General features: G+C 47.9%; 1 protein-coding gene and 1 pseudogene across 1 annotated transcript; both read left to right on the forward strand.

Annotated features, from left to right (window-relative positions):
* The first annotated feature begins 1,132 nt into the window (after nucleotides 1-1,132).
* On the forward strand, nucleotides 1,133-12,585 carry LOC127692013 (RCC1 and BTB domain-containing protein 1-like; annotated as a pseudogene).
* Nucleotides 12,586-20,031: 7,446 nt separating this feature from the next.
* On the forward strand, nucleotides 20,032-22,392 carry Amer3 (APC membrane recruitment protein 3). The gene has a single exon (XM_052191969.1). It carries the CDS (start codon nucleotides 20,032-20,034, stop codon nucleotides 22,390-22,392), a length of 2,361 nt encoding a protein of 786 aa, XP_052047929.1.
* The last annotated feature ends 255 nt before the right edge of the window (nucleotides 22,393-22,647 follow it).

Consider the following 22,647-nt stretch of genomic DNA (forward strand, 5'->3'; position numbering starts at 1 on the left):
TCTGTAACCACTGCTGCTGTAAGATGCAACTGTCTGTAAGCAGAGCATTTTGTCAAACCATTAATTATAGGAAATTTAATCCTATGCATATTATATCTTTCACAAGTCTTATGACATACTTTAAATTTCTGGTTTGTTCTTATTTGTCTGTTTCAACTTTGGAACTGTCTTTTACTTTTTGTGACAACACTAATCCCTAATCTGAAATCTTTTCTTATGGAAAAGCAATTTGTTTTACTTCAAAATTTTTAATCAAAAATATTTGCTTGTATCAATAACTTTTTAAAAAGAATTATTTTTTTTATTACGTATATGAGTTCATTGTAGCTGTCTTAAGACACACCAACCAGAAAGGGTATCAGATCCCATTACAGATGCTGTGAGCCACCAGGTGGTTGCTGGGATTTGAACTCAGGACCTCTGGAAGAGCAATCAGCGCTCTTAACCACTGAGCAATCTCTCCAGCCCCTATGTATAACTTTTTTAAAAAAAATCTCTTTCTCATATCTAATGTCTCCTTTTTTTGGTTACACTAGGGAGAGAGGTACTGCTCCACGCCACTGCTCAGAGTCTGAGGAATTCTCTCTCTCTCTTAACATTTATTTATTTATTATATTTAAGTTCATTGTAGCTGTCTTCAGACACAGCAGGAGAGGGCGTCAGACCTCATTACAGATGGTTGTGAGCCACTATGTGGGTGCTGGGATTTGAACTCAGGACCTCTGGAAGAGCAATCGTGCTTTTAACTGCTGAGCCATCTTTCCAACCCCTCAGGAATTATCTTAACCTTTGGAGGGAAGACCTTAATCTTTAGAAATTGGATTCTTGACTTTGCTGCGTGCGCGCACACACACACACACACACATACACACACACACACACACACACACACACACACACACATAAAAGAATTTCAGTATAAGCCTCTATGAAGCCAAGTTGGAGTTTATTAAAAGAGATTTTAATTTCAATTGAATTTTAATCACGAGGGCTAAGATTAAAAAAAAGCATACTACTCAGCAAGAAGGTGAGATGCAGGTGTGGGTTTCTCACAAAGGAGCCTGGCTTCATTGATTTACACTCCTGGTATATATCACGCCGGCAGGAGCTGAGGCTAGGGTATCCAGAGTTGATGCAGGATATCCATGGAATCCAGGATGCTCTAACAAAAAAGGAGCTCAGTGTGCAGAGGCTCGAGACATGGGTGAGTAGGAGACGGGGAGAGATTATAGTGAATGGATTTGTGAGCTGCCAGAATTTCTCTTTAGCAGCTAATAGTAATCTTAAGTTTTACTCTGGAGGTGATGTCAACATTCCAACATTTTAAAAAAAGATTTATTTATTTATTATATGTGAGAACACTGTAGGTGTCTTCAGACACCCCAGAAGAGGGCATCAGATCTTGTTACAGATGGTTGTGAGCCACCATGTGGTTGCTGGGATTTGAACTTAGGACCTCTAGAAAAGCAGTCAGTGCTCTAAACCTCTGAGCCATCTCTCCAGCGCCCTATTTCTTATTTGTAGTCATCTTGCTGCTCTTGCAAAGGCCTAAGCACTGTATGGAATAGGAGCAGAGAGAGTAGACTCCCTAATCTTCCTTCTGATTTTATTAAAAATTCTTCATTTACCACAATGTTAGGTATAAGCTTGTCATATATACCTTTTACTAGGCTGAGATATGTTCCTTCTATCCCTAGTCTTGCACTGTGAAACAGTGTTGCTGGCCTGGGCCCTCCGCTGCTGACAGGTGTGTTCACTCTGTGCTAGCTAGGAAGCAAAGAGAGAGAGAGGGAGAAGTTGTGTTCTCTTCTCTTCCCAGGGCACACGCCTTAACCTCTCTCCAGCAGACCCTACCTCGTGCAGTTTTACCACCTTCTGACAATGCACAGATTTGGGTCCATGTCCTTCACACATAAGGCTTTCATGTGCACCTCACCTATAAATTCCAGCAACTTTGATTGTTTTTAACCACGCTGAGAAAAAAGTGAAAATTTCCTTTAATGTAGAAACATCACCTGACACAAGCCTCTGCTTTGGCCCTATCCTTGGGGTAGGGGTGGAGTCCTCCTCTCTTGCCTGGGTCTCCCTTGGAAACACAGAGTAAAGACCTGGCCTTGAAGGTTGAGGAAGGATTGGACATCAGGGAACTATTTAATGAAAGCAGTTATCAGCTTCTTTGTAGGAACAGCATGGAGCCAGGGTCAAGGTATGTGGTGGTTTGAATATGCTTGGCCCACAGTGGCACTGTTAGGAGGTGTGGCCTTGCTGGAGTAGGTGTGAGCTTATTGGAGGGTGTGTCACCTTGGGGGTGGGCTTTGAAACTCCACCCAGTGTGGAAGAGCCAGTCTTCTAGTGGCTTTCACATGAAGATACAGAACTCTCAGCTCCTCCTGCACCATGCCTGGATGCTACCATGCTCCAGACTTGATGATAATGAACTGAACTTCTGAACCTGTAAGCCGGCCCCAATTAAATGTTGTCCTTATAAGAGTTGCCTTGGTCATGGTGTCTGTCCACAGCAGTAAAATCCTAACTAAGACATCAGAGTACACTGGTGCCCAAGAAACTGGAAGCCTTACGTAATAACAAGATCAGAAGGCTTAGATATGGAAGTGGCCCCCATTTCTCCTAAGCACGAAAAATGAAGTTGTCCTAATAGGACCAGCTAGCTTGGTTGGGAGTGGCACCACCAACTAAAGCACTGCTCTCACCCACGGTTGTACCGATCTTTTGATCAGGCAGGTGGCTAAATTAGCTTGTGCCTCACATTGTTGGATGACTCTAGCAGCTCATGGAGACGTACTTGTTTGTGGTTATAACACCTGTGGCCAGGTAGAATCAGGGTCTACAGCAAAGCAGCCTACTCCTTGAAAAGTTACAAAACAGTTACACACTAAGAGGGTGGTTGGCATTGCCTAGGGTCATGGTCATTCACGGCTGTCCTGGACAACAGTGAAGTTGTCCACAGTATGGCCACAATGCAAACGGGCAGATGGCAGCTGGCTGGTCTCAATGATAACGTCAACTCTGCACCGAATGCGTGTGGACCAGATTATTTATAGGTATGCATATATCCTGGCACTGACTCTAATTCTGGCTTGCTCTATTCCGGGGGAGCTAATACAGACAGACAGCTGGGGACTGGCAATGAAAATAACCTAAGCACGGCACGGATTTTGGTGGAAAAGAAAGGATTGCTAGCCCGTCCCTCCGCCCACATGCCTGCTGCCAAAACCCAGGGTGTGCATGTGTGCACATGTGGTCAATGCCAGGGTCAGTGCATGATCCTTCCACGTCACCGGCTTCTGCATTTGATATGTTTGCATGTTCCGCTACCTCTGAGGTCAGAAGGTGGCTTCCGTCTGAAGAGCATGAAAATTTCTTTTCTCTTTTCTTTTTTTATTGGATATTTTCTTTATTTACATTTCAAATGTTATCCCCTACTCCAGTTTCCCACCCCCCCTCCTGGAAATCCCCTATCTCATCCCCTCTCCCCCTGCTTCTATGAAGGTGTTTCTCCACCCACCCACCCACTCCCACCTCCCTACCCTGATTCTCCTATACTGGGGCATCTATCAAACCTTCATAGGACCAAGGGCCTCTCCTCCCACTGATGCCTGACAAGGCAGTCCTCTGCTACAAATGCAGCTGGAGACATGGGTCCCTCCATGTGTACCCCTTGGTTAGTGGCTTAGTCCCTGGGAGCTCTAGGGTTGGGGGTCTGGTTGATTATATTGTTGTTCTTCTGATAGGGTTGCAAACCCTTCACATCTTTCAGTTCTTTCTCTAACTACTCCATTGAGGACCCTGTGCTCAGTCCAATGGTTGGCCTCAAGCATCCGCCTCTGTATTTGTAAGGCTCTGGCAGGGCCTCTCAGGAAACAGCTATATCAGGCTGCATGAAGATTTCTTAACAGTTACCGAGTCACCAAGGAAAGAATTTGATAGTCCAGAAAATGCTGACAGGAAGTTTTGAATAGATGAGAAATATATTCCTGCCTATAAAGCTTCTTTGTCCTGTTTGTATTCAAATGCTAAATACCAGACCCCAGGACCTAGTTGACCCTCACCCTGTGACGAGGAGATCCTCAGGGAAGATCTACCTCACATACACCTGATGCAACGCCACCATGCTCACCATGGTCAATACAAGGCTAAAGCCTGTGGTTGGGCAACAGACAGAGGTAGGTGGATTTACCCGGCTGGGGATGCAGGAAGAGGAAGTGAGGAGAGAAGAAAGGAGATGGGGAGGAGGAAGCGGCCATGACAGGGGGTGGACCGTAATAAGCACATGGCCAGGAAAAATAGCAAGTAAAGAGACACATGTCTGTCATGTAAGTCAAAATGGGGATCAGTGGTGGTGGTGCACACCTTAATCCCAGAACTCTGGAGGCAGAGGCAGGCAGATCTCTGAGAGTTCGAGGCCAGCCTGACCTACAGAGTGAGTTCCAAGGACAGTCAAAGCTACACAGAGAAACCCTGTCTCACAAACAAAAACAACCAACCAACCAAACCAAACTAAAACAAAATAAGAAAACCTAGGAGTCACAGAAGAAGAAAAGGGAATTAGAAAACATTCAAGAAGATCATCCCAAATGTGACATCTAGATTTTAGGAGCGTATTTGGCCAAGTGTTCAGTTCAGTGGGTGAAAAGCAAAATCAAGTTCATTATGGTTGTCTTAGTTAGGGTTTTACTGCTGTAAACAGACACCATGACCAAAGTAACTCTTACCAGAACATTTCCCTGGGGCTGGCTCACAGGTTCAGTCAGTATTATGATGCAGGAAGCATGACAGCATCCAGGCAGACGTGGGCTGGAGGAGCTGAGAGTTCCACCTCTTGTTCCGAAGGCAGCTAGGAGAAGACTGGCTTCCAGGAAGCTAGGATGAGGGTCTTAAAGCCCAGGCCTACAAGGCCACACCCACCCCAACAAGGCCCCACCCACCCCAACAAGGCCACACCCACCCAAACAAGGCCACTCCTCCTAAAAGTGCCACTCCCTGGGCCAAGTATATTCAAAGCTTCATAATGGGTATGTTCAGAACATCAAGGACAATGCTAAAAGCTCGGGGGCGGGGAGGACGGGGTAAGGCCCAGTAGGACTGCAGAAATGGCTCAGTGGGTGAAGCACGCAGCTTGCAAACCTTCGGACCTGACTTTGGATTCCCGGACCCAAGTCAAACTAGACGAAATGACGAATGCTTGAGGTTCTAGTGCTCTGACTGTGGGGATAGAAATGGAGACAGGAGAGTCCGTGGGATCATTCTGGCCTGGTGTACATAGCAGCAGAGGACAAAAGGGGTGGGAGGTGGGGACAAATGCAGAGGTTGCCCTCGGACCTCCACGTGCATGCTGCAGTGTTTGAATAGGAACGGCTCCCAGAGACTCATGTGTTTGATTGCTTGGCCCATAGGGAGGGGCACTATTAGGGGGTGTGGCCTTGTTAGAGGAAGTGTGTCACTTTGTGGGAGGGCTTTGAAGACTTCTACGCTCAAGCTCAGTGTGACACAGTCTCCTTCGGCTGCTTGTGGGTCAAGACATAGAACTCTCCAGCACTATGTCTGCCTGCACGCTGTTGTGTCTCCTGCCGTGGTGGTATGAACCACACTGTAAGCCAGCCCCAATTAAATGTTTTCTTTTATAAGAGTTGCTGTGGTCATGGTGTCTCTTCACAGCAATAAAAATCCTAACTAAGACACATGCCATTCCATATATATATATATATATATATATATATATATATATATATATATATATACATATATATATATAATTTATTATAAATACAAAAATTTATATAAATATAAATTTATTATAAATATATTACAATATATTATAAATATAATTACTGATTTGAAAACAGTAGAGAAAGCAGCAACGCTTTCATAATCCTGAGGGGCAAATTATTCCTAACCTAGAGTTTAGATCAGTCAAATTTAAGAATAGGAGAGAGTTATTTTAGACATTGGCAGTGTGCAGAACTTCACCTTGAGAAGCTTCTACAATTTGGATTATAGCAAAGCCAGAGTTAGCCAAAGAAGAGGGAAATGATCCGAGAAAGCTTACCCACAGAGGAGCAAGGCTCAACAGAGGCAGAGAAGGGAGCCAGCGGGGCAACCTCGAGAGGGAACACAGGAGACAGACATATTGGAGACTGTTGACAGTCCCCACTGTTGACAGTGTGGAAAATATACTGTTTGGGCTGGCGAGATGGCTCAGCGGCTAAGAGCAATGGTTGTTCTCCCAGAGGTCCTGAGTTCAGTTCTCAGCAATCACATGGTGGCTCACGACCATCTGTGGGTTGGGATCCAATGCCCTCTTCTGGTGTGTCTGAAGACAGCTACAGTGTACTCATAAATAAAATGAATAAATAAATCTTTAAAAAAAAGAAAAGAAAAGAAGAATATACTGTTTGTTTTCACAGCGAGTGGTATAAGCCACAGCAGAGACCTGACAACTAAATGGAGCAATTTAAAGAAACGTCGACTTAGTCAACTCAAAATGTTGTGTAAGGAAGGAGTCCTTACTTAAACTATTGAGCTCATCGATATCTGGCTATATTTGCGTGTGGTGTGTGGACACACGTGTGTATGGATGAATATGCGTGTGTGTGTGTGTGTGTGCCCATGGAGGTTAGAGGTTGATGTTAGGGGGTATTATTCAATCACTCTCTGTTTTACATTCTGAGGCAGGGTCCCACACTTCAACCTAGACATCTCTTATTAGTCTAGTGGAGCGAGGCGGCTAGCTCCGCGGATCTTCAGTCTTTACTTCCCAGAACTTACGACGGTTCTGGGCATCTGGACTCCAGTTTTCACACTTAGTCAGCGGTGCTTTACCTGTCCGTTCACCTTCCCGGCCTTGTTTACATCTTTCTTGTGCGCCGATCAAATAAAATAAGAGGAAGGCTGGTAAGTTCTTCCTTTGCACCAGGTAGACATTTGTGGGTATCTTGCTGGGCGAGGGCTAGGACTACTCAGCCGCTACACTCGCCATTTCTTCTTCTTCCTGCATTCTAGCGATCCTGCCAGGTTGCGCAGCCCAGACTAGCTGTTTGATCGGACAGATTTATTTCCCCTGTAGCCTGCAGTGAGCAGGCCCGCTTGGCCACAGTGCGAGTCCGGGAAGGACTGCGCACGATGTTCGCACATACTTTCGAGAAACAGCCTGCCTTGCTCCGAGGAAGTCAGGCAGTGAAAACAGGTAGGTTTGCTATTGGGGCAGATCAGAGTCCAGGGGACACAGCCACTGAAGGTCTACATTCTTGACTCAGAGAACAGTGAATTAGACCTGGGATGTGGGGAGAGCGACGGGAAAGAGGCAGCTTATTTTGGGGGAAATAATCAGAAGGTGGAAGTGTGTGAGTGAACTGTGAAGCCAGTCACTCGAAGCTAGGCAGGGAGTTCTGACTAGCCCTCTCCCCAGGTTATTTACAGCAGCACCCACCAGCTGGGTGAAGCTAACAGCAAGTGCTTTGTCCTAGCAACCTGTCAGTTCTCAGAAGGTCACGGGCCAGCACCTTTCTTTTCTATACTTTTCTTTCCTTTCCTTGTCTTCTTTCTTTCTTTCTCTTTTTTAATGATTTGAACTTTTTTTTATTTATTTTTATTTACATTGCAAATGATTTCCCCTTTTCTGGGTCCCCACTCCCTGCAAGTCCCATAAGCCCTCTTCCCCCCTATTCTTCCATCCACCCCTTCCCACTTCCCTGTTCTGGAATTCCCCTATACTCTTGCACTGAGTCTTTCCAGAACCAGGACCCACTCCTCCATTCTTTTTGGACATCATTTAATTTGTGGATTATGTCCTGGGTATTCAAAGTTTCTAGGCTAATATCCACTTATCAGTGAGTGCATACCATGATTGATCTTTTGAGACTGGGTTCATTAATGTATGAGTACACTGTTGCTGTCTTCAGATACACCAGAAGAGGGTATCAGATCTCATTACAGATGATTGTGAGCCATCATGTGGTTGCTGGGAATTGAACTCAGGACCTCTGGAAGAGCAGTCAGTGCTCTTAACTGCTGAGCCATCTCTCCAGCCTGCTTGCTGCTTTCTTTTTCTTTCTTTCTTTCTTTCTTTCTTTCTTTCTTTCTTTCTTTCTTTCTTTCTTTCTTTCTTTCTTTCTTTCTTTCTCTCTCTCTCTCTCTCTCTCTCTTTCTTTCTTTCTTTCTTTCTTTCTTTCTTTTTCTTTCCTCATTCACTGGGCCACTCCCATTCCTGGGAGCACCATGTGAGATCTTGTGCCAGAAAAATGCTTTCACGAATCCAGTACACAACAAACAAACAAGCAAACAAAACAGTTTATTATTGTCGCCTACTGGAGTTTGAATGATAAGTCCCCATTGCAGAAGACACCGCACACTTCAATACAGGACTCGGAAGATTTGAAATCTCACCTGAAAGCCTCCCTCCTTCCTAAGAGCCAGCTTTCAAGGTTCTAGAAGGTGCCATGCCAACTCCCAAGGGAGGGGGGCAATCAATGACACCGCCCAGCTGTGAAGCCTCTTCTGTGGCCAGCATGACAATACTCAAGATGTAATAGTGGCTCTCACACCAGCCATGGTTGCTGTGATGATAAAAAGATAAAGAAGTATTAAGATGTGTTCTATGAGGGTGTGGTGAGGTGTGGGGGAAGGGCGTGCCTCAGTGGGCCCATGCCAAGGCATTCTTTCCCTCGAGGGACCAGCCACATGACAGTTAGTATAGAATAGAGTTTATTCAGGGCATGGGGAGGGGAGTTCAGAGGGTAGTAGAGGCAGAGAGAGAGAGAGAGAGAGAGAGAGAGAGGCTGGCCATGACTTTGTGGAGGGGGGGGGAGGGAAGAGCCCAAGAGAGAGAAGCAAGCAGGAAAAAGGAGGAACAGAGGCAGGAGGGGGCAAGCAGCCCCTTGTATAGTGGGCCAGGTTGTTGCCAAGTAATTGTGGGGAGGAGCAAACCTGGCTGTTGCCAGGTAACTGTGGGGGTGGAGTTTAGACAGAATGCTAACAATGGTAACCAATTGTTGACTACCTTACTTAAGGCCCTCCCAACAGAAGGGAAATCCTGCTGGAACTGGAAGCCTAACCAGCTGATCAGGGAGAGCACACTACCTAATTCCTGGTTGCACTTTAAAACAGAGCCTTATACCTACAGATAAGTGTGGCTCTCACTTCCTGTCAGAGAACACCGGGAAATGCTGATAACCAGGATGTCATTTTCAATGTTTTTTGTTTTCTTAGGTTCGTTATTAAACAAAGTTCCAATCATTAGTTGAAACTCCAATTGTTAGTGTTTCCCCGTGTTTATGTCTTTTCGTGTACAGATTCCAAAAATAGCATTATGTCACTCAGCGAAAGTTATTCCGTTGTGTCAATTTAACGTTTTAATATTTCTCTAATTACTAATTAACCCAATTCGCCTTTTGACTGTGTGGATTTTGATAACATGACACTAGGGATGTTGTCAGTATAAAAATACCATTTTGAAATAGATACAAAACTATTTCAGTGTATAATGTCAACCTATAATATTTTAGTGCAAATTAAGTAAAGGTACAGACATTTCAATGACACAGAGACATGTTCTCCATGTAGGAATAAATACACACATATTTAACTGTCAGCAAAAATTCAAAATTTTATCAGGGCACAAAAGAAAATGGAGACAGGTTTTTTTTTTTTTTTAACTGTAAACTTGTATGGCTTCTCATTCGTATGAACTAATTTTTACATAAACATTTATTTTCATCGCTTTTTGTTTAAGAAGTTACTTATTTGCCTTTTGTGGTTGAAGAACCAGTTAAAGTTTAAACCTGAAGTTTAAAACGGCTGGGGAGACAGCTCAGTCAGTAAAGTTCTTACCGACAAGCTCAATGAGAAACTGAGTTCAATTCCCAGGTCTAATGCAAAAAGCTAGGTGTGTGTGTTGTTTGTGGTCTGTGGTGTGTGTGTGCGCGCTCTCACGAGTGTGGGTGCATGTGCATGTGTGTGCATGCGTAGCTGTCTTGCAATCCTAGTGCTGTCCAGTTGGAAACAGGTGGATCCTGCAGCTCACTGGCCAGCCAAACTAACTGAATCTGCCAGCCCAGGGTTTTAGTGAGGATCCTTCTCTCAAAATTAAAGTGAGCAGGATCTGAAGAATGAAAGTCACATTGACCTCTGACCTCTACACAAACCTGTATCCATGTACATTCTATCTGCGTGCACATGTGTACCTTCACGTACATAAACATGGAGAGATGGCTCAGCGGTTAAGAGCACTGTCTGCTTTTCCGAAGGTCCTGAGTTCAAATCCCAGCCACCACATGATGGCTCACAACCATCTGTAATGTAATGAGATCTGACACCTTCTTCTGGTGTGTCTAAAGACAGCTACAGTATACTTACATATAATAATAAATAAATCTTTTAAAAAAAAAGAGAGATGACTGGTAGCAAATAAGCGACTCCATCGGATAGGCTAGCTGGGATTGGAGAGGTTATCCTTCTGCACCGTCTCTTCCAAGGGCTAGAATGTCTCTCTCCATGCCCACCTCCGGTCTTGTGGGTCCCCCTCCCCACCCAACCATTCACCTCAAACTGACACTACTGAAGTTTGCTTTTGACAGGCAGTCCCAACCCTGCCAGCCTTCCTCAGCAGTATGGGGCAGTATGGCGATGTATGCCTTCTTCCCCAAGACCCATTAGATGTGGGCTCCTCATGGCTGCAGACTCTGCAAGTCCACTAATGCCGCTGACCCACTATCGCCACAGACTGCTGGCTCCTTTGGTCTCACAGTGTGGGAAATCTGAAAGGAGTCTGGCCAGAGAACTGGCCCTCAGAGCAGTCAAGTAACCAGGGAACCAGTGCCAGAAAAGAAAAGAGAGAACATAGTTTTAGTCACACTTCAAATATAGCAGAAGGTTTGCAAGACAGGTCAGCCATTAAAGTGCCTGTCACACCAAGCATGAGGTTCTGAGTTTGAATATCCAGTATCCACATAAAATCCAGGTACCACAGTGAAGGTCTGGAACCCCATGGCTCTGTGTGTGTGTGTGTGTTGTGTGTGTATTGTGGTGTGTGTGTTTGCATGTATGCATGTATATGTGGTGTATGTGTGTGTGTGTGTGTGTGAGTCGAGGGAGTGTTGGGCAAGAGGATGATCCTTGGCCAATGAGACCAACCAGACCTTCTAAATGATGAGCTTCCTGTCCAGGGTTCAGTGAGAGACTCTCTCCAGAAACAATAACAACGTAGAACCTTTGAGTTCTACGCTCAGCCTTTGGCCTCCACAGGCACGTGCAACTCATGCGCCTGTGCACACATCCACACAGGGCACCCCACATCCCACACACTTAATGGGAGGTTTGCATAGCTAAGTTAGTCGCTATGTATGAAGAAGATTCAACTGCGTAGCGCATCTAGAAAAGTGGATCCTCTCCCTGGCTGGCAGAGGTTGCCAGCGAGTCCCTCTTCACTCCATTGACTGATCGGGGAGAAGTTTTGACTGGTTATGGTTTACCAAAGCACTGCTATACCGGAAGGTTGGAAATACCTTGAGTGCTGGGACTTTTTAGATGTAGGGCAGAGAGGGAGCCTTCGGGATCAAGGAAATGCGTGGCCTTTGTCAGTCACCTGCCCTCTAATTCCTTGGTTCTCAGCCTAATTCTATCTGGCTCCTTTGCAAGCTCATCCGCTGGCGCCCACTCAGGCATGCTGCTGGCCCCCCGTTGAGATGAGCCTTTCACAAAGAGAAGCAGTTGAGCTCCCCACTCTCGGCGGGCGGGCGGGCGGGCGACAAGACCACCTAAACGGTAGCGGAGTTTTCTTCACCCTTTATACCCACCCGCCAGCTCAGCCCCGGACACTGGTCCAGCCTGGGGGCCCTCGTCCTCAGTTCTGCGAGAGGGGCTCCCCAAATCGTTTCTGTTTGGTCTTCAAGACTGCGGCAGGGGAAAATAGTCCACACAGTAAGTGCGTGGAAGAGAAATGTCTCTTTTATTTTATGATTTTCTTCCAAGAATAAAATCACAATGAAGTCAGCACCAAGAGAAGGACATAGGAAGGTCCTAGAATACCCCACTTTGCCTCCCCACATTGACTTGCTCATTCTTCCCAGCCTTAGAATCCGGAATCTTCAGTAAGACTGCTAGAGAGGCTGTGTGTGACATCGTCTTTGGAGAGAGCTGGGGACAGCGGGTCCTGGACCTTCGGGATGCCGAAGGGCGGGGTACCCACACCTGTAGTCTCCGGGTGTACGGGACCCCTCGGACTGAGGACCACAGGGGTGTAGGGATGCAAAACCCACAGCATTATGGGAGCAGCTAGGTGGGCAGAGGGAGAGAGCTAGAACAAAGCCAGCAATTCTGGGTGGCGGCGGCGCAGTGGCGGCTGAGTCCCCTCGCTCCTCCGCGGCTCGCCAGCGTCCCCCGGTCCCCGCCCTCCCGAGCGCGGCGGAGCCGGGGCTGGCGGTGCGGTGCGCGCGGGTGCCCGGAGGCCCGCCCCCCACGGCGGCGCGGAACCTGGAGCTGGTCGTGGTGCTGACGCGAGGCTCGGGCGCGCACTCGCTGCCTGGCTCGGGCACGGCCGCGCCCTGCGACACTCCCCAGCCCCGGCGGTAAGTGGCTGCGGCCCCGAGAGGCTGCGTTGGTCCCTGCCTCGCTGGTCCTCATCGGGAGCTAGGGGTGGAGCGGGGAATGTTTGAGTGCATTTTCTGCAACGGGTGGGAGAGTGAAGGGGCTCTACATGGGCACTCCCTCCACTCCACGGCGACCCAGGGAGGATGCGCCGGGCCTGGGGCTGAACGCAGAGACTAGGTTAGGTTTGGGTTAGGGAATGGGAGAGACGCTGTCACTGCGACGAGGGGTCTGGGGAAGGGCGAGTAAGATTATAGGGGTCCACCTGTCCACTTGGCAGGGCTCCCTCAGAGGACGTGGGCCAAGACCTCCACCCATAGAGCCCATTGTCTCCCCAGTGTGGGAGTGGGTGGCTCTCACTGCAGATTCTATTTCTGCTTTATTACCATCCCCACCCCCACCCCAGAACACGAGAGCTTTTCCATCTCACTTGGGCCTTCACCACACCAGCAACAAGGCACGCTGCCACAGAGACAAACTACTGCCCCCTAGCCTCTGCTACCTCATCCCAACGCCAGTGAAGTCACTGGGCAAGGTACCTCACCTAGGGCTGTTCTTCTTGTTTATCAGCCTGCTGTGACTTGCCAGGATTTGGGGTGTGGGGGGAGGTGTGCATTTCAAATGCTGAAACTACTAGCTGTGTGGTCACTTGAGAGCTTGTTTTTCTTAATTCTGCTCTATAAAATCATTTTTCACACACACACACACACACACACACAAAGAAAGAAAAAAAGAAGGCACAGGATTACATTCCGGGTTGGGGGCGGGGAGAAAACCCTAGGTAGCTGATGTAAAATTAGTCACTACATGGAAAAAAAAAATAGAGGGGTCGCTTCATGAAGTATTCATTTTGTAGTAAACTCTTGTCCTGGTGTGCTGAGCGTCAGAAGCAGACATGAACATCTCTGTGATCGCCTTTCTGCTGACCTCTGGTGTAGTTTCTGACTCCCCGCCCCCCACCCCCAGCACCCTCACCCCTCCACCTCACCCTGGACTGCAGCCTCCTCTCTTGTCACAATTTTCCACTTTCACCTGTAGCTCCTCATACTTCTTCCAGGGTTCTTAGGTCAGCCATGGCCTCCTGACTGAGCTCCTGGCCTGTTCCCATTGCTTGTTTAGTCACCACTGCATCGTGTTTAGACATTTTCCTTGTCTTAGGGGCCTTTTCCAGGGCGGGTCCACTGTCTTGAATGCACTTCCTGTTTCTCCTGGCTAAAGGTCTTCTGCTGTTCTTTTAGGTGTTCTCATCCCCAAAAGAGAACAGATTAAGTAACTGTGCAGCATGGGTTCTGATCTCATGGCATGCGAAGGTTCATCTTAGAGACGAGAGGCTGCTTAGTGTAGATGGGGAGGGGGCTGTCTTAGAAAATTATTAGCTTGAATTGCATTGGTAGAATTAAAGTTTCTAGACCAGCATCCTTTTTAGGAATCTGAAAAGCATAAAGTTTCATCAAATGGAATCTAGGGTCAAGGTGTTGCAGACATACAAAACACTTCATTTAAATAGGGAATACCGGCTGTCAGCTGGAGTTGGAGACTGAGCCTTAGAGACAGACTCCTTTCCAAGGAGACTGGGAAGATAATTTAGTCAGTAAAGAACTTGCTGTGGGGCCTCACAGATGACTTGGTTGAAAACGCCTGCGGCCAAGCCTGATGACCTGAGTTGGATCCCTAGGGCCGCACAGAGGAAGGAAGGACCAGGCCATTCCAGCTTGCCTTCTGGCCTCCTCAGCTGCATCATGGTACCTTAGTGCATGCACGCACACACGCACACACGCACACATGCACACATGCACACACACACACAGTAATAACATTTTTGTTAAAATTTCAAGAGAGTCCAAAGAGCTGGTTTCAGTCCTCAGGAGCCACATAAAAATCCAGTCGCAGTGGTATGTACTTGAAATCTCTAAACTTAGGGATCCAGATGGATCCTTGGGACTCTGTCTAGTAAGCCTAGCCAGGTCCCAGTGAGGGACGGTTCCAAAAGCAGAGTGGATGATGCAAAGACTGACACTGGAAGTTGAGCTCTGATCTCCATGCCCACAGATCTCTCTCTCTCTCTCTCTCTCTCTCTCTCTCTCTCTCTCTCTCTCTCTCTCCCTCTCTCTCTCTCTCTCACACACACACACACTTATGCATGTGTGCATAGGCATACATGTATGCACACACATGCACACACAGACACATACACAATACACACACATACATACACAGATACACGCACTCATGCTTGCACACACATTTTCTCTCACACACACTCATGCATGTGTACACATGAATGCATACACACACATACACACACATACACACACACACACATATGCAATAGTGCATACAATTGTCTGCTCCAATTGAAGCCCTGGGCTTTGAAAACCTTTAAATCTTGCTCTAGAGCAACAGCAAGCACTAGAATAAAATATCAGTGGTGGTTAAGCTCTTCAGACCACAAGGGAGGTACCATCTAATTCCTTTGGAAAGAGATAGAGATGCAGCACATGTTGGGGAAGGACCTGTCATGATTTTCCACTGGCTGACAGGCTGTTAGCCACAGGGTTATAAAACGGAGTGTGCATTTTTCCGCCTGAGAAGCTGGATACATTTAGCCTCTGCCCTCAGGCGGTGCTGGTTTAGTATCTGGCGGTTCACACAAATCCCTCTCTGCTTCTGAAAGCCGTTGTGGAAGGTGACTGCTCAGTCAGCTTCCTATCGGGTAGAAGGCTCACATTTCCAAAGAGAAAGGCTGGATAAAGTACCAGGATATATTTCTGAAAACACAGGCTGGATTAGACATTTTGATGTGAAAACCAACGGAAGCAACGGACCTCTACCTAGGTCTCTGGTGTGTTGTCTTGAAGTTTGCTCTTCAGTCTTACTGCATGCACAGTGGCAACGAAGCTCAGGCAGTCTTGGCTATATCACTGTAACGGAGTCCAGTCCTTTGTACCATCGATCTGGGAGGATCACAATCTACAGGATGAAAGGAACTGTCCATCCTTTCCAGATTCTAGCTCACATGACCACTCTGAGGATTGGAAATGGTTTTTTTTTTTTTTTTTTCTGAAGGAGATCTCTGTCCAAACAGTTTAATTCTTACAGGTGCAAAATTTTGCATACAGTGAGATAATCTTTATTGTGGCTGGATGAAACTATTTTCAAGGCTGCAGTAACTAAAATATTCTCCCCAAACACTGAAAAGCATGAGTAAACTAGATATCCTGTAATGAATATCTCCTTTAAAATCACACTTCTTTCAATGGTATTTTTTCTAAATTATAAAAATTGCAATTTTTATTTTCCAGAATAAACATAAAATTTATGTTTTCTAGAATTCCTAATGATATCACATTTATTAATCTATTTTTAGGTTTCTCACAAAAGAGGGTTCTAGTGGGATGTGGTAACAGATAATCTGTAGTCCTGGTACTCTACAGGATGAGGCAGAAGAATGAAGTATTCAAGGCTAGTCTGGGCTACCAAGTGATGAGGGGTTGAAGGAGCGAGGTAGAGATCTTGACCCAATTAATTCAGGGGTTCAAGTCCCAGCTTTACCACCAATGGGTCAGTTTATTGGCTCTTCTGAAGTTGAATTTTTAAAAAGGAGTTCTTTTATTTTTTAACTATGTGCGTGTATGAGTATGTACATGTATGAGTGTGCATGTATGAGTATGTGCATGTATAAGTGTGTGCATGTATGAGTGTATGCAGGTATGAGTATGTGCATGTATATGTGCATGCATGAGTATGTGCATGTATGAATGTGTGACTGTATGAATATGTGCATGTATGAATGTGTGACTGTATGAGTATGTGTATGTATGAATGTGTGACTGTATGAGTATGTGCATGTATGAGTGTGTGAATGTATGAATGTGTGACTGTATGAGTATGTGCATGTATGAATGTGTGACTGTATGAGTATGTGCATGTATGAGTGTGTGAATGTATGAATGTGTCACTGTATGAATATGTGCATATATGAATGTGTGACTGTATGAATATGTGTATGCATGAATGTGTGACTGTATGAATATGTGCATGTATGAATGTGTGACTGTATGAGTATGTGCATGTATGAGTGTTTGCATGTATGAGTGTGTGCATGTATGAGTATGTGCATGTATGTGCAGATACCCTAAGAGGAGAGGAGACAGGGTCTTACCTGCACCCTTTTCTCTTAGAACTGGGAGTTATAGGTGATTGCAAACTCTCTAGCATGGGAACTAAACTCTGATTCTCTGAGTTTGTTAGAACAGTATGAGCTCTTAACTTTTAAGTCATCTTTCCTGCCCCCGAACTTATACTTTAAAAAAAAAAGTTTTATTTACTTTATGTATATGAGTACACTGTTGCTGTCTTCAGACACACCAGAAGAGGGCATCAGATCCTATTACAGATGGTTGTGAGCTACCATGTGGTTGCTGGGAATTGAACTCAGGTCCTCTGGAAGAGTAGTCAGTGCTCTTAACCACTGAGCCATCTCTCCAGCCCCACTGAACTTTGTACTTTGTAAAGTCAGGATTATCCTACTTGCCCCTTATAAGCTTATGAACCGAGCTTTCTGCTTGGTTAGGTGGGTATTAGCAGTGCTCAAGTTGAGTCCCTTGCCACCACACCCTGCATAATAGGCACTCTGCCAATGTGCACTAGAACCCAGTGAACCTGTAAAGGAATGTGTGGGGCAGAATGTATGTGAGTAAAAATCTGCGGGGTCAGGGTGGAAAAGGCTTGGGCCCTTGCCATCTCCCAACAAGCTGAACAGCAGACACGATGCCTGAGGCACTGTGCCCAAGAGCTAGTACCCTGTGACTAAAGCAGCCAATCAGGGGGAGAGCTCAGCCTAGGCCTGTGGCTCTCCTGAGCAATGCAGACTACAGTCTTGTCCCTCAGCCAAAAGTCCCAGATGTCACTTGGAGAGGAGAAAGTGCTACCCACAGGTGCAAGCAGGTGGCAGGAGCTCAGTCAGCTTGCCCATGAGTCCCTGTGATGCTGGCTTTGCCAGCAGAGCTAAGGCAGGCCTCTGTCCACTTGAAGCTGCATGCAGGGGCACTTCCAGGACTCTGGCCAGCCCTGACTTCCCGATGGCTTTCATGCCGCCGTCTAGAGGCCGCCAGCAGTCTTCTTTGGGGCAGTTTATAGGGCTGAATGTCTGCTGGCCTTGAACCTATAATAGCACCCCTCACAGGCTGGGCTGGAATGCAGGGGGTGACCACAGAGCAGTCTCAGAGAGTGAAAGACCTCAGCCTCAGTATCTCTAGCCAGGCAGACAGAGGCTGACCTTCAGGCTGCAGGCAGAGAGAGTTTCTGCTGGGGTTGGGGAAGGAGCTCAGAAGGCTCTCTAGCCATGCGCTGATTTTGGCATTCTTCCTGGAGTCCTCTGGTTCTGCACATTTACCCTAAGGGTAGCATGTTCTAAACCAGATCCTTCTCCCACAAGCCAGCCCCTTGGTCTCCAGGGTCAGGACTCCTGTCCTGCCCTCTTTTTATGTGACAACTGAAGCCTGGCACATTTTCCTTTGGGAGACCCCATGACTCTACTTCTAGAACAGTATTCCCCTTCCTCAAGTCTCAGTCTCTTTGGTCAGCCTCTTGCTGTTCCTTTCTCCTCATTGATTCTGCAGGGCCAGCCTCCTTAATGTCCCTGCTTCCACACACTCACCAAAAGACTCAAGTGCTTTTGTGAACCTGGGATACAGCCAGGTAAGGTCCAGCTATGACAGAACAATCAAGTCACTGGCACATTCACCACCCAACACCCCTCCGATTCCCAATGCTGACTGTAGCATCTTCTGCAATGAACTCTGCCTGGTCATCAGAAACCATCTCTAGATGGACTCCAGGCAATATCTGTCAGTGGCAGCTGCCCATCTTTCTGGTCCATGATATTCTGTGGCATGTGCCATGCCTTGCTGAGGTGAGATTCCCTGCTTCCCTGGCTCATGCTTTGCAAACCCTGTGAGACTTTTGGCTGCCTCTTCCTTGAGAGCCTCGGTGCAGACTGAGTCTTACTTTCCTCAGCAGATGCTTGGTCCTCCTACGGCGGTCCACTGCGTCAGGCCTGGGAGGCAGCCTACTTAATGGAGTCCTCTATACCAAAAAATCAGAAGGCTGAGCTAGTCCTTCTGAGGATGTGGTAAGGGTAGGTGCTATGTGACTTTTCTTCGGGAGAGCCAAACAAACATCTGTTTGCCAGACTAAATAAATTATTCCACTGTAGCCTAACTTTCAAACCAGCATCTTCATTGGGTAACTTACAATAGTATGGGTAAGGTGTCACCTTCAGGAGTGACAGTGACTCCAAGGCTGGTTACACAACTCTCAGGCAGCTCAGCTGGTTATCATTGTTACTGCTTATATAACCTGGGGAGAAAGAGAGAAGAGAAGAGAAGAGAAGAGAAGAGAGAGAGAGAGAGAGAGAGAGAGAGAGAGAGAGAGAGAGAGAGAGTCCTTGTGAGTCTTGTAAATTTCAGGATATTGTGGGATTTGTTTACTTCCTATGGGTTAAGAAGCCTGTAATCCCAGCACTCTGGGAGGCAGAGGCAGGCAGATTTCTGAGTTCGAGGCCAGCCTGGTCTACCGAGTGAGTTCCAGGACAGCCAGGGCTATACAGAGAAACCCTGTCTGGGGGGGGGGAATAAAAACAAAACAAAAAACAAAACAAAACAAAAAACCAAAACCAAATTCAAAAAACAAAACAAAACAAAACAAAAATACATTCTCCTCACTGCCCAGGAAAGAGTGTTTTTCAGTTAGGAAGAAATAGCTAAGTAACAGATAGAGGTGTTGTTGTTGAATTCCTGGGCCTGGAAATGGGAACCTAAATGAATGACTGGGGAGTGCAGAGAGTGCTTGGGCAACTTGAAAATGTAAAAGGTGGCCTCCTGTTTCCCTTTCCTCTCTCCCTCCCCATAGAGAACCCACTGGGACTAAAGCCCCGGAGTAAAGCACTGGAATCCAGCGAGTCTGTGAGCAGGGGTGGGCTGGCCTTTCAGAGCCTACAGACTTTATCACTTTGCACACGGCTTACTTTCTTGTTGCAGTAATACTATACCTGGCAAAAGCAACTTAAGAGTGGGTCTGTTTTGTCTCACAGTTTGGAGAAATGGTGGGGGGAGGCTTGGTACCAGGAGCACCAGAATACTTCTCTTCACACTGTATCCCCCGTCAATAAGCAGAAAGTGTCCACTGCTATCCTCAGTGTGTCCTCTCCTTTATCCATTGAGTCTGGGGTCTCAGCCCATGGTGTGCTCTCCAAATTCAGGGTGCAGCTTTCCACCTCAAATGACCTAATTTTAAAGCATGTCTCACAGACACATCAAAGAAAGTGTTTTCATGATGATTCTAAATCCAGTCAAGCTGCCAGTAAACAGGAACCATCATAGATACTATGTGCCCTCTGCTCTCTTCCACAGTGGCAAGAAGACCGTCAAGATGGAGCTGAGGAGAGGAAAGACTTTCATTAAATCTAGCGTGCAGATTTCCCACGAGAAACTCATAGACTCGCCAGCCAAGGAGGACCCGGACGCTTGGTCACTGTCGCTGGGCGAGCAGCAGCGAACCTATGGTGAGAAGAGCTCCCAAACAAGTCCCTGTGCCCAAGGGTATGGCCGGTGCCCTACTAAAGAGGTTCTGTCTGATCCTGAAGGGGGCCCCGTGCCCCTCTGTGGAACCACCTTCAAGCTGGTGCGGAAGAGTAAGACTCACGACAGCGTTCCAGGGGCTGTGAAGGCGGCGGCCCCCGCAGGGCAAATGGTAGGTAGCACCAGCTTCCCAGAGAACCCAGGAGGTCAGCGGATGATCGACTACCGCCACTTTGTACCCCAGATGCCTTTCGTGCCAGCAGTGGCTAAGAGCATCCCAAGAAAAAGGATTTCTCTGAAAAGGTCCAAGAAGTGCTTTCGAAACCTATTTCACATGCGCAGAAGCAAAACTGAGAACTTGGCCGCACTCTCAGCCAAGGGGAAGAACCTCTCACCCCCTGGGGTCCCGGCGCAGCAAGGCACACCCTTCCTCTCCATGGGTGAGGGGCTGGGGCTGGACAGCCTATGCCAGGACCTGTCTGACAGTGAGTTTCTACATGACTCACCCTTTGACCTCTGCAGCGCCCTGTGTGAGGATGTGGCCTCACTGAAAAGCTTCGATTCACTTACGGGTTGTGGGGAGATCTTTGCAGATGGGAGCTCGGTGCCCTCTGTGGAGCTGAAGGATGGCCCACAGAGCCCAGCCCATTCGCCTCAGGCTCTGGACAACAAGACGCCCTGTGGCCCCTCCCAGGGTGGTATGGAACAGCTGATGTCACCTGCCCAGAATGAAGCATCAGACTTCACCAAGTTCTGGGACAGTGTGAATTGCTCTGTGCAGCAGCAGCAGCGTGCCCTGATGGGCCCATGGTTGATGAGTCCCCAACGGACAGAAACAGAGCAGCCCAAGCTAGACACATCTGGGTTAGCTGAACTGCCCCTGTTCCCATGCAGGGGTCCCCCGAGCGGCTCCAAAGCCAGCTCCATAGACACAGGTACCCCCAAAAGTGAACAGCCGGAATCTGTGTCCACAAGCGACGAAGGTTACTACGACTCCTTCTCTCCAGGCCTCGAGGAGGAGAAGAAGGAAGCTGCGACCCCAGGCACGCCTGCAGCCGCTTTCCCCAGGGACAGCTACAGCGGGGACGCCCTCTACGAACTATTCTATGACCCCAGCGAGGCCCCTGTTGGGCCAATCCTGGATGACGACTGTGTGTCTGAGAGTCTCTCGGGGCCTGCCCTGGGGACCCCGTTGTCTATGTGCAGCTTCCGCGTGGGAGCCGAGGAGAACCTGGCCCCAGCGCCAGGTCCTGACTTGCTCAGCCAGGGTTTCCTACAGAGTACCTGGAAGGGCAAGGAATGTTTGCTGAAGCTGTGTGACACAGAACTAGCCATTACCATGGGCATTGTGAACTGGCTGCGCAGAACCCCACCAGCCACTGCCCCCACCCCTGCATCTACCCCTGCCCCCACTCCCGCCCTCGTCCTTAGGGAGCCCGCTGCCCCACCTGACGCCCGCAGAGTCTTCAGAGGAGCATCAGTGGGCACGAAAGGCAGGGAAGTCCAGGCCTTAGATAAGGGTAAGGCCATGGCATGCTCTGCACCCAGCAGGAAGGAGTCGTGGGCACATTCAGGAACCAAAGACTTGCTTGTCAGAGAGCGTGAGGCCCTCGGGGAGCCTGCAGGGAGTATTAATACCCCATCTAAGGACGGCTCTCTAGAGGAAGGAGCACAAGACTTCTCTGAAGGCCAGTCCTCTTCTGAAGCCACTGTGACAAGCATTTCCAGGAACAGCAAAGCCGCGAACTCCACCACCTGTCTCAGCTCTCCGAAGGAACTTGGGACACCTGCAAACCTGAGGTGTTCTCAAGGCCCCTTAAGACCAGGGCCCGGAGGAAGCACTCGTGATCCGGGGCCCATGCTTGTGGGCTGTGTGACCCATGTGGCAGCCTTGCAAATCTATCCAGACAGCCATTCTCCCAGACAAGATAAGGGCAATGGGCTCTTCTGGAAGCCTCAGGCTTGGGGTCCCAACACTGTGCAAAAGAAACCTACAAGCAGCAAACCCAGTGAAGTGGCTGCCTGCGGCCTCTCCTCCTCAGCCAGCCCACAGGACCAGAGATGCCATGACCTTTTTCTGGACCTGAAGCAGCTCCAGTTGGAACCCTCCAGGCTAGGTACCCAAGCCTGTTCCTCTGCAGACAGCCAGCCCCAGCAGCTCTGCCCCAGGGCCCCAGAGCAGGCAGCACATAGGGGTTCAGTGGGGTCTTGAGCTTCTCTGGGCTCCCGGCACCCAGTCTCTGTGGCTGTTGTCCAGAGACCCTGTGGCTCTCTTTGGACAGTGAACAGTGGTAATTCACTCCTTCCCTTGGGCCAAGAAATGTTACTGTGGCCTTCTGACCTGGCATGAACTTCATGTGGATAGCCTGAAGTACAGACTTACAAGCTGGCCATGGCTCAGGCTCGCCTACAGGATGGGCTCATATTCATCAGGAGCTGCATACACATGGCCTCATTCAGAAGAACC

This window comes from Apodemus sylvaticus, chromosome 9 (assembly GCF_947179515.1).
Source record: "Apodemus sylvaticus chromosome 9, mApoSyl1.1, whole genome shotgun sequence".
Taxonomy (NCBI): Eukaryota; Metazoa; Chordata; class Mammalia; order Rodentia; family Muridae; genus Apodemus; species Apodemus sylvaticus.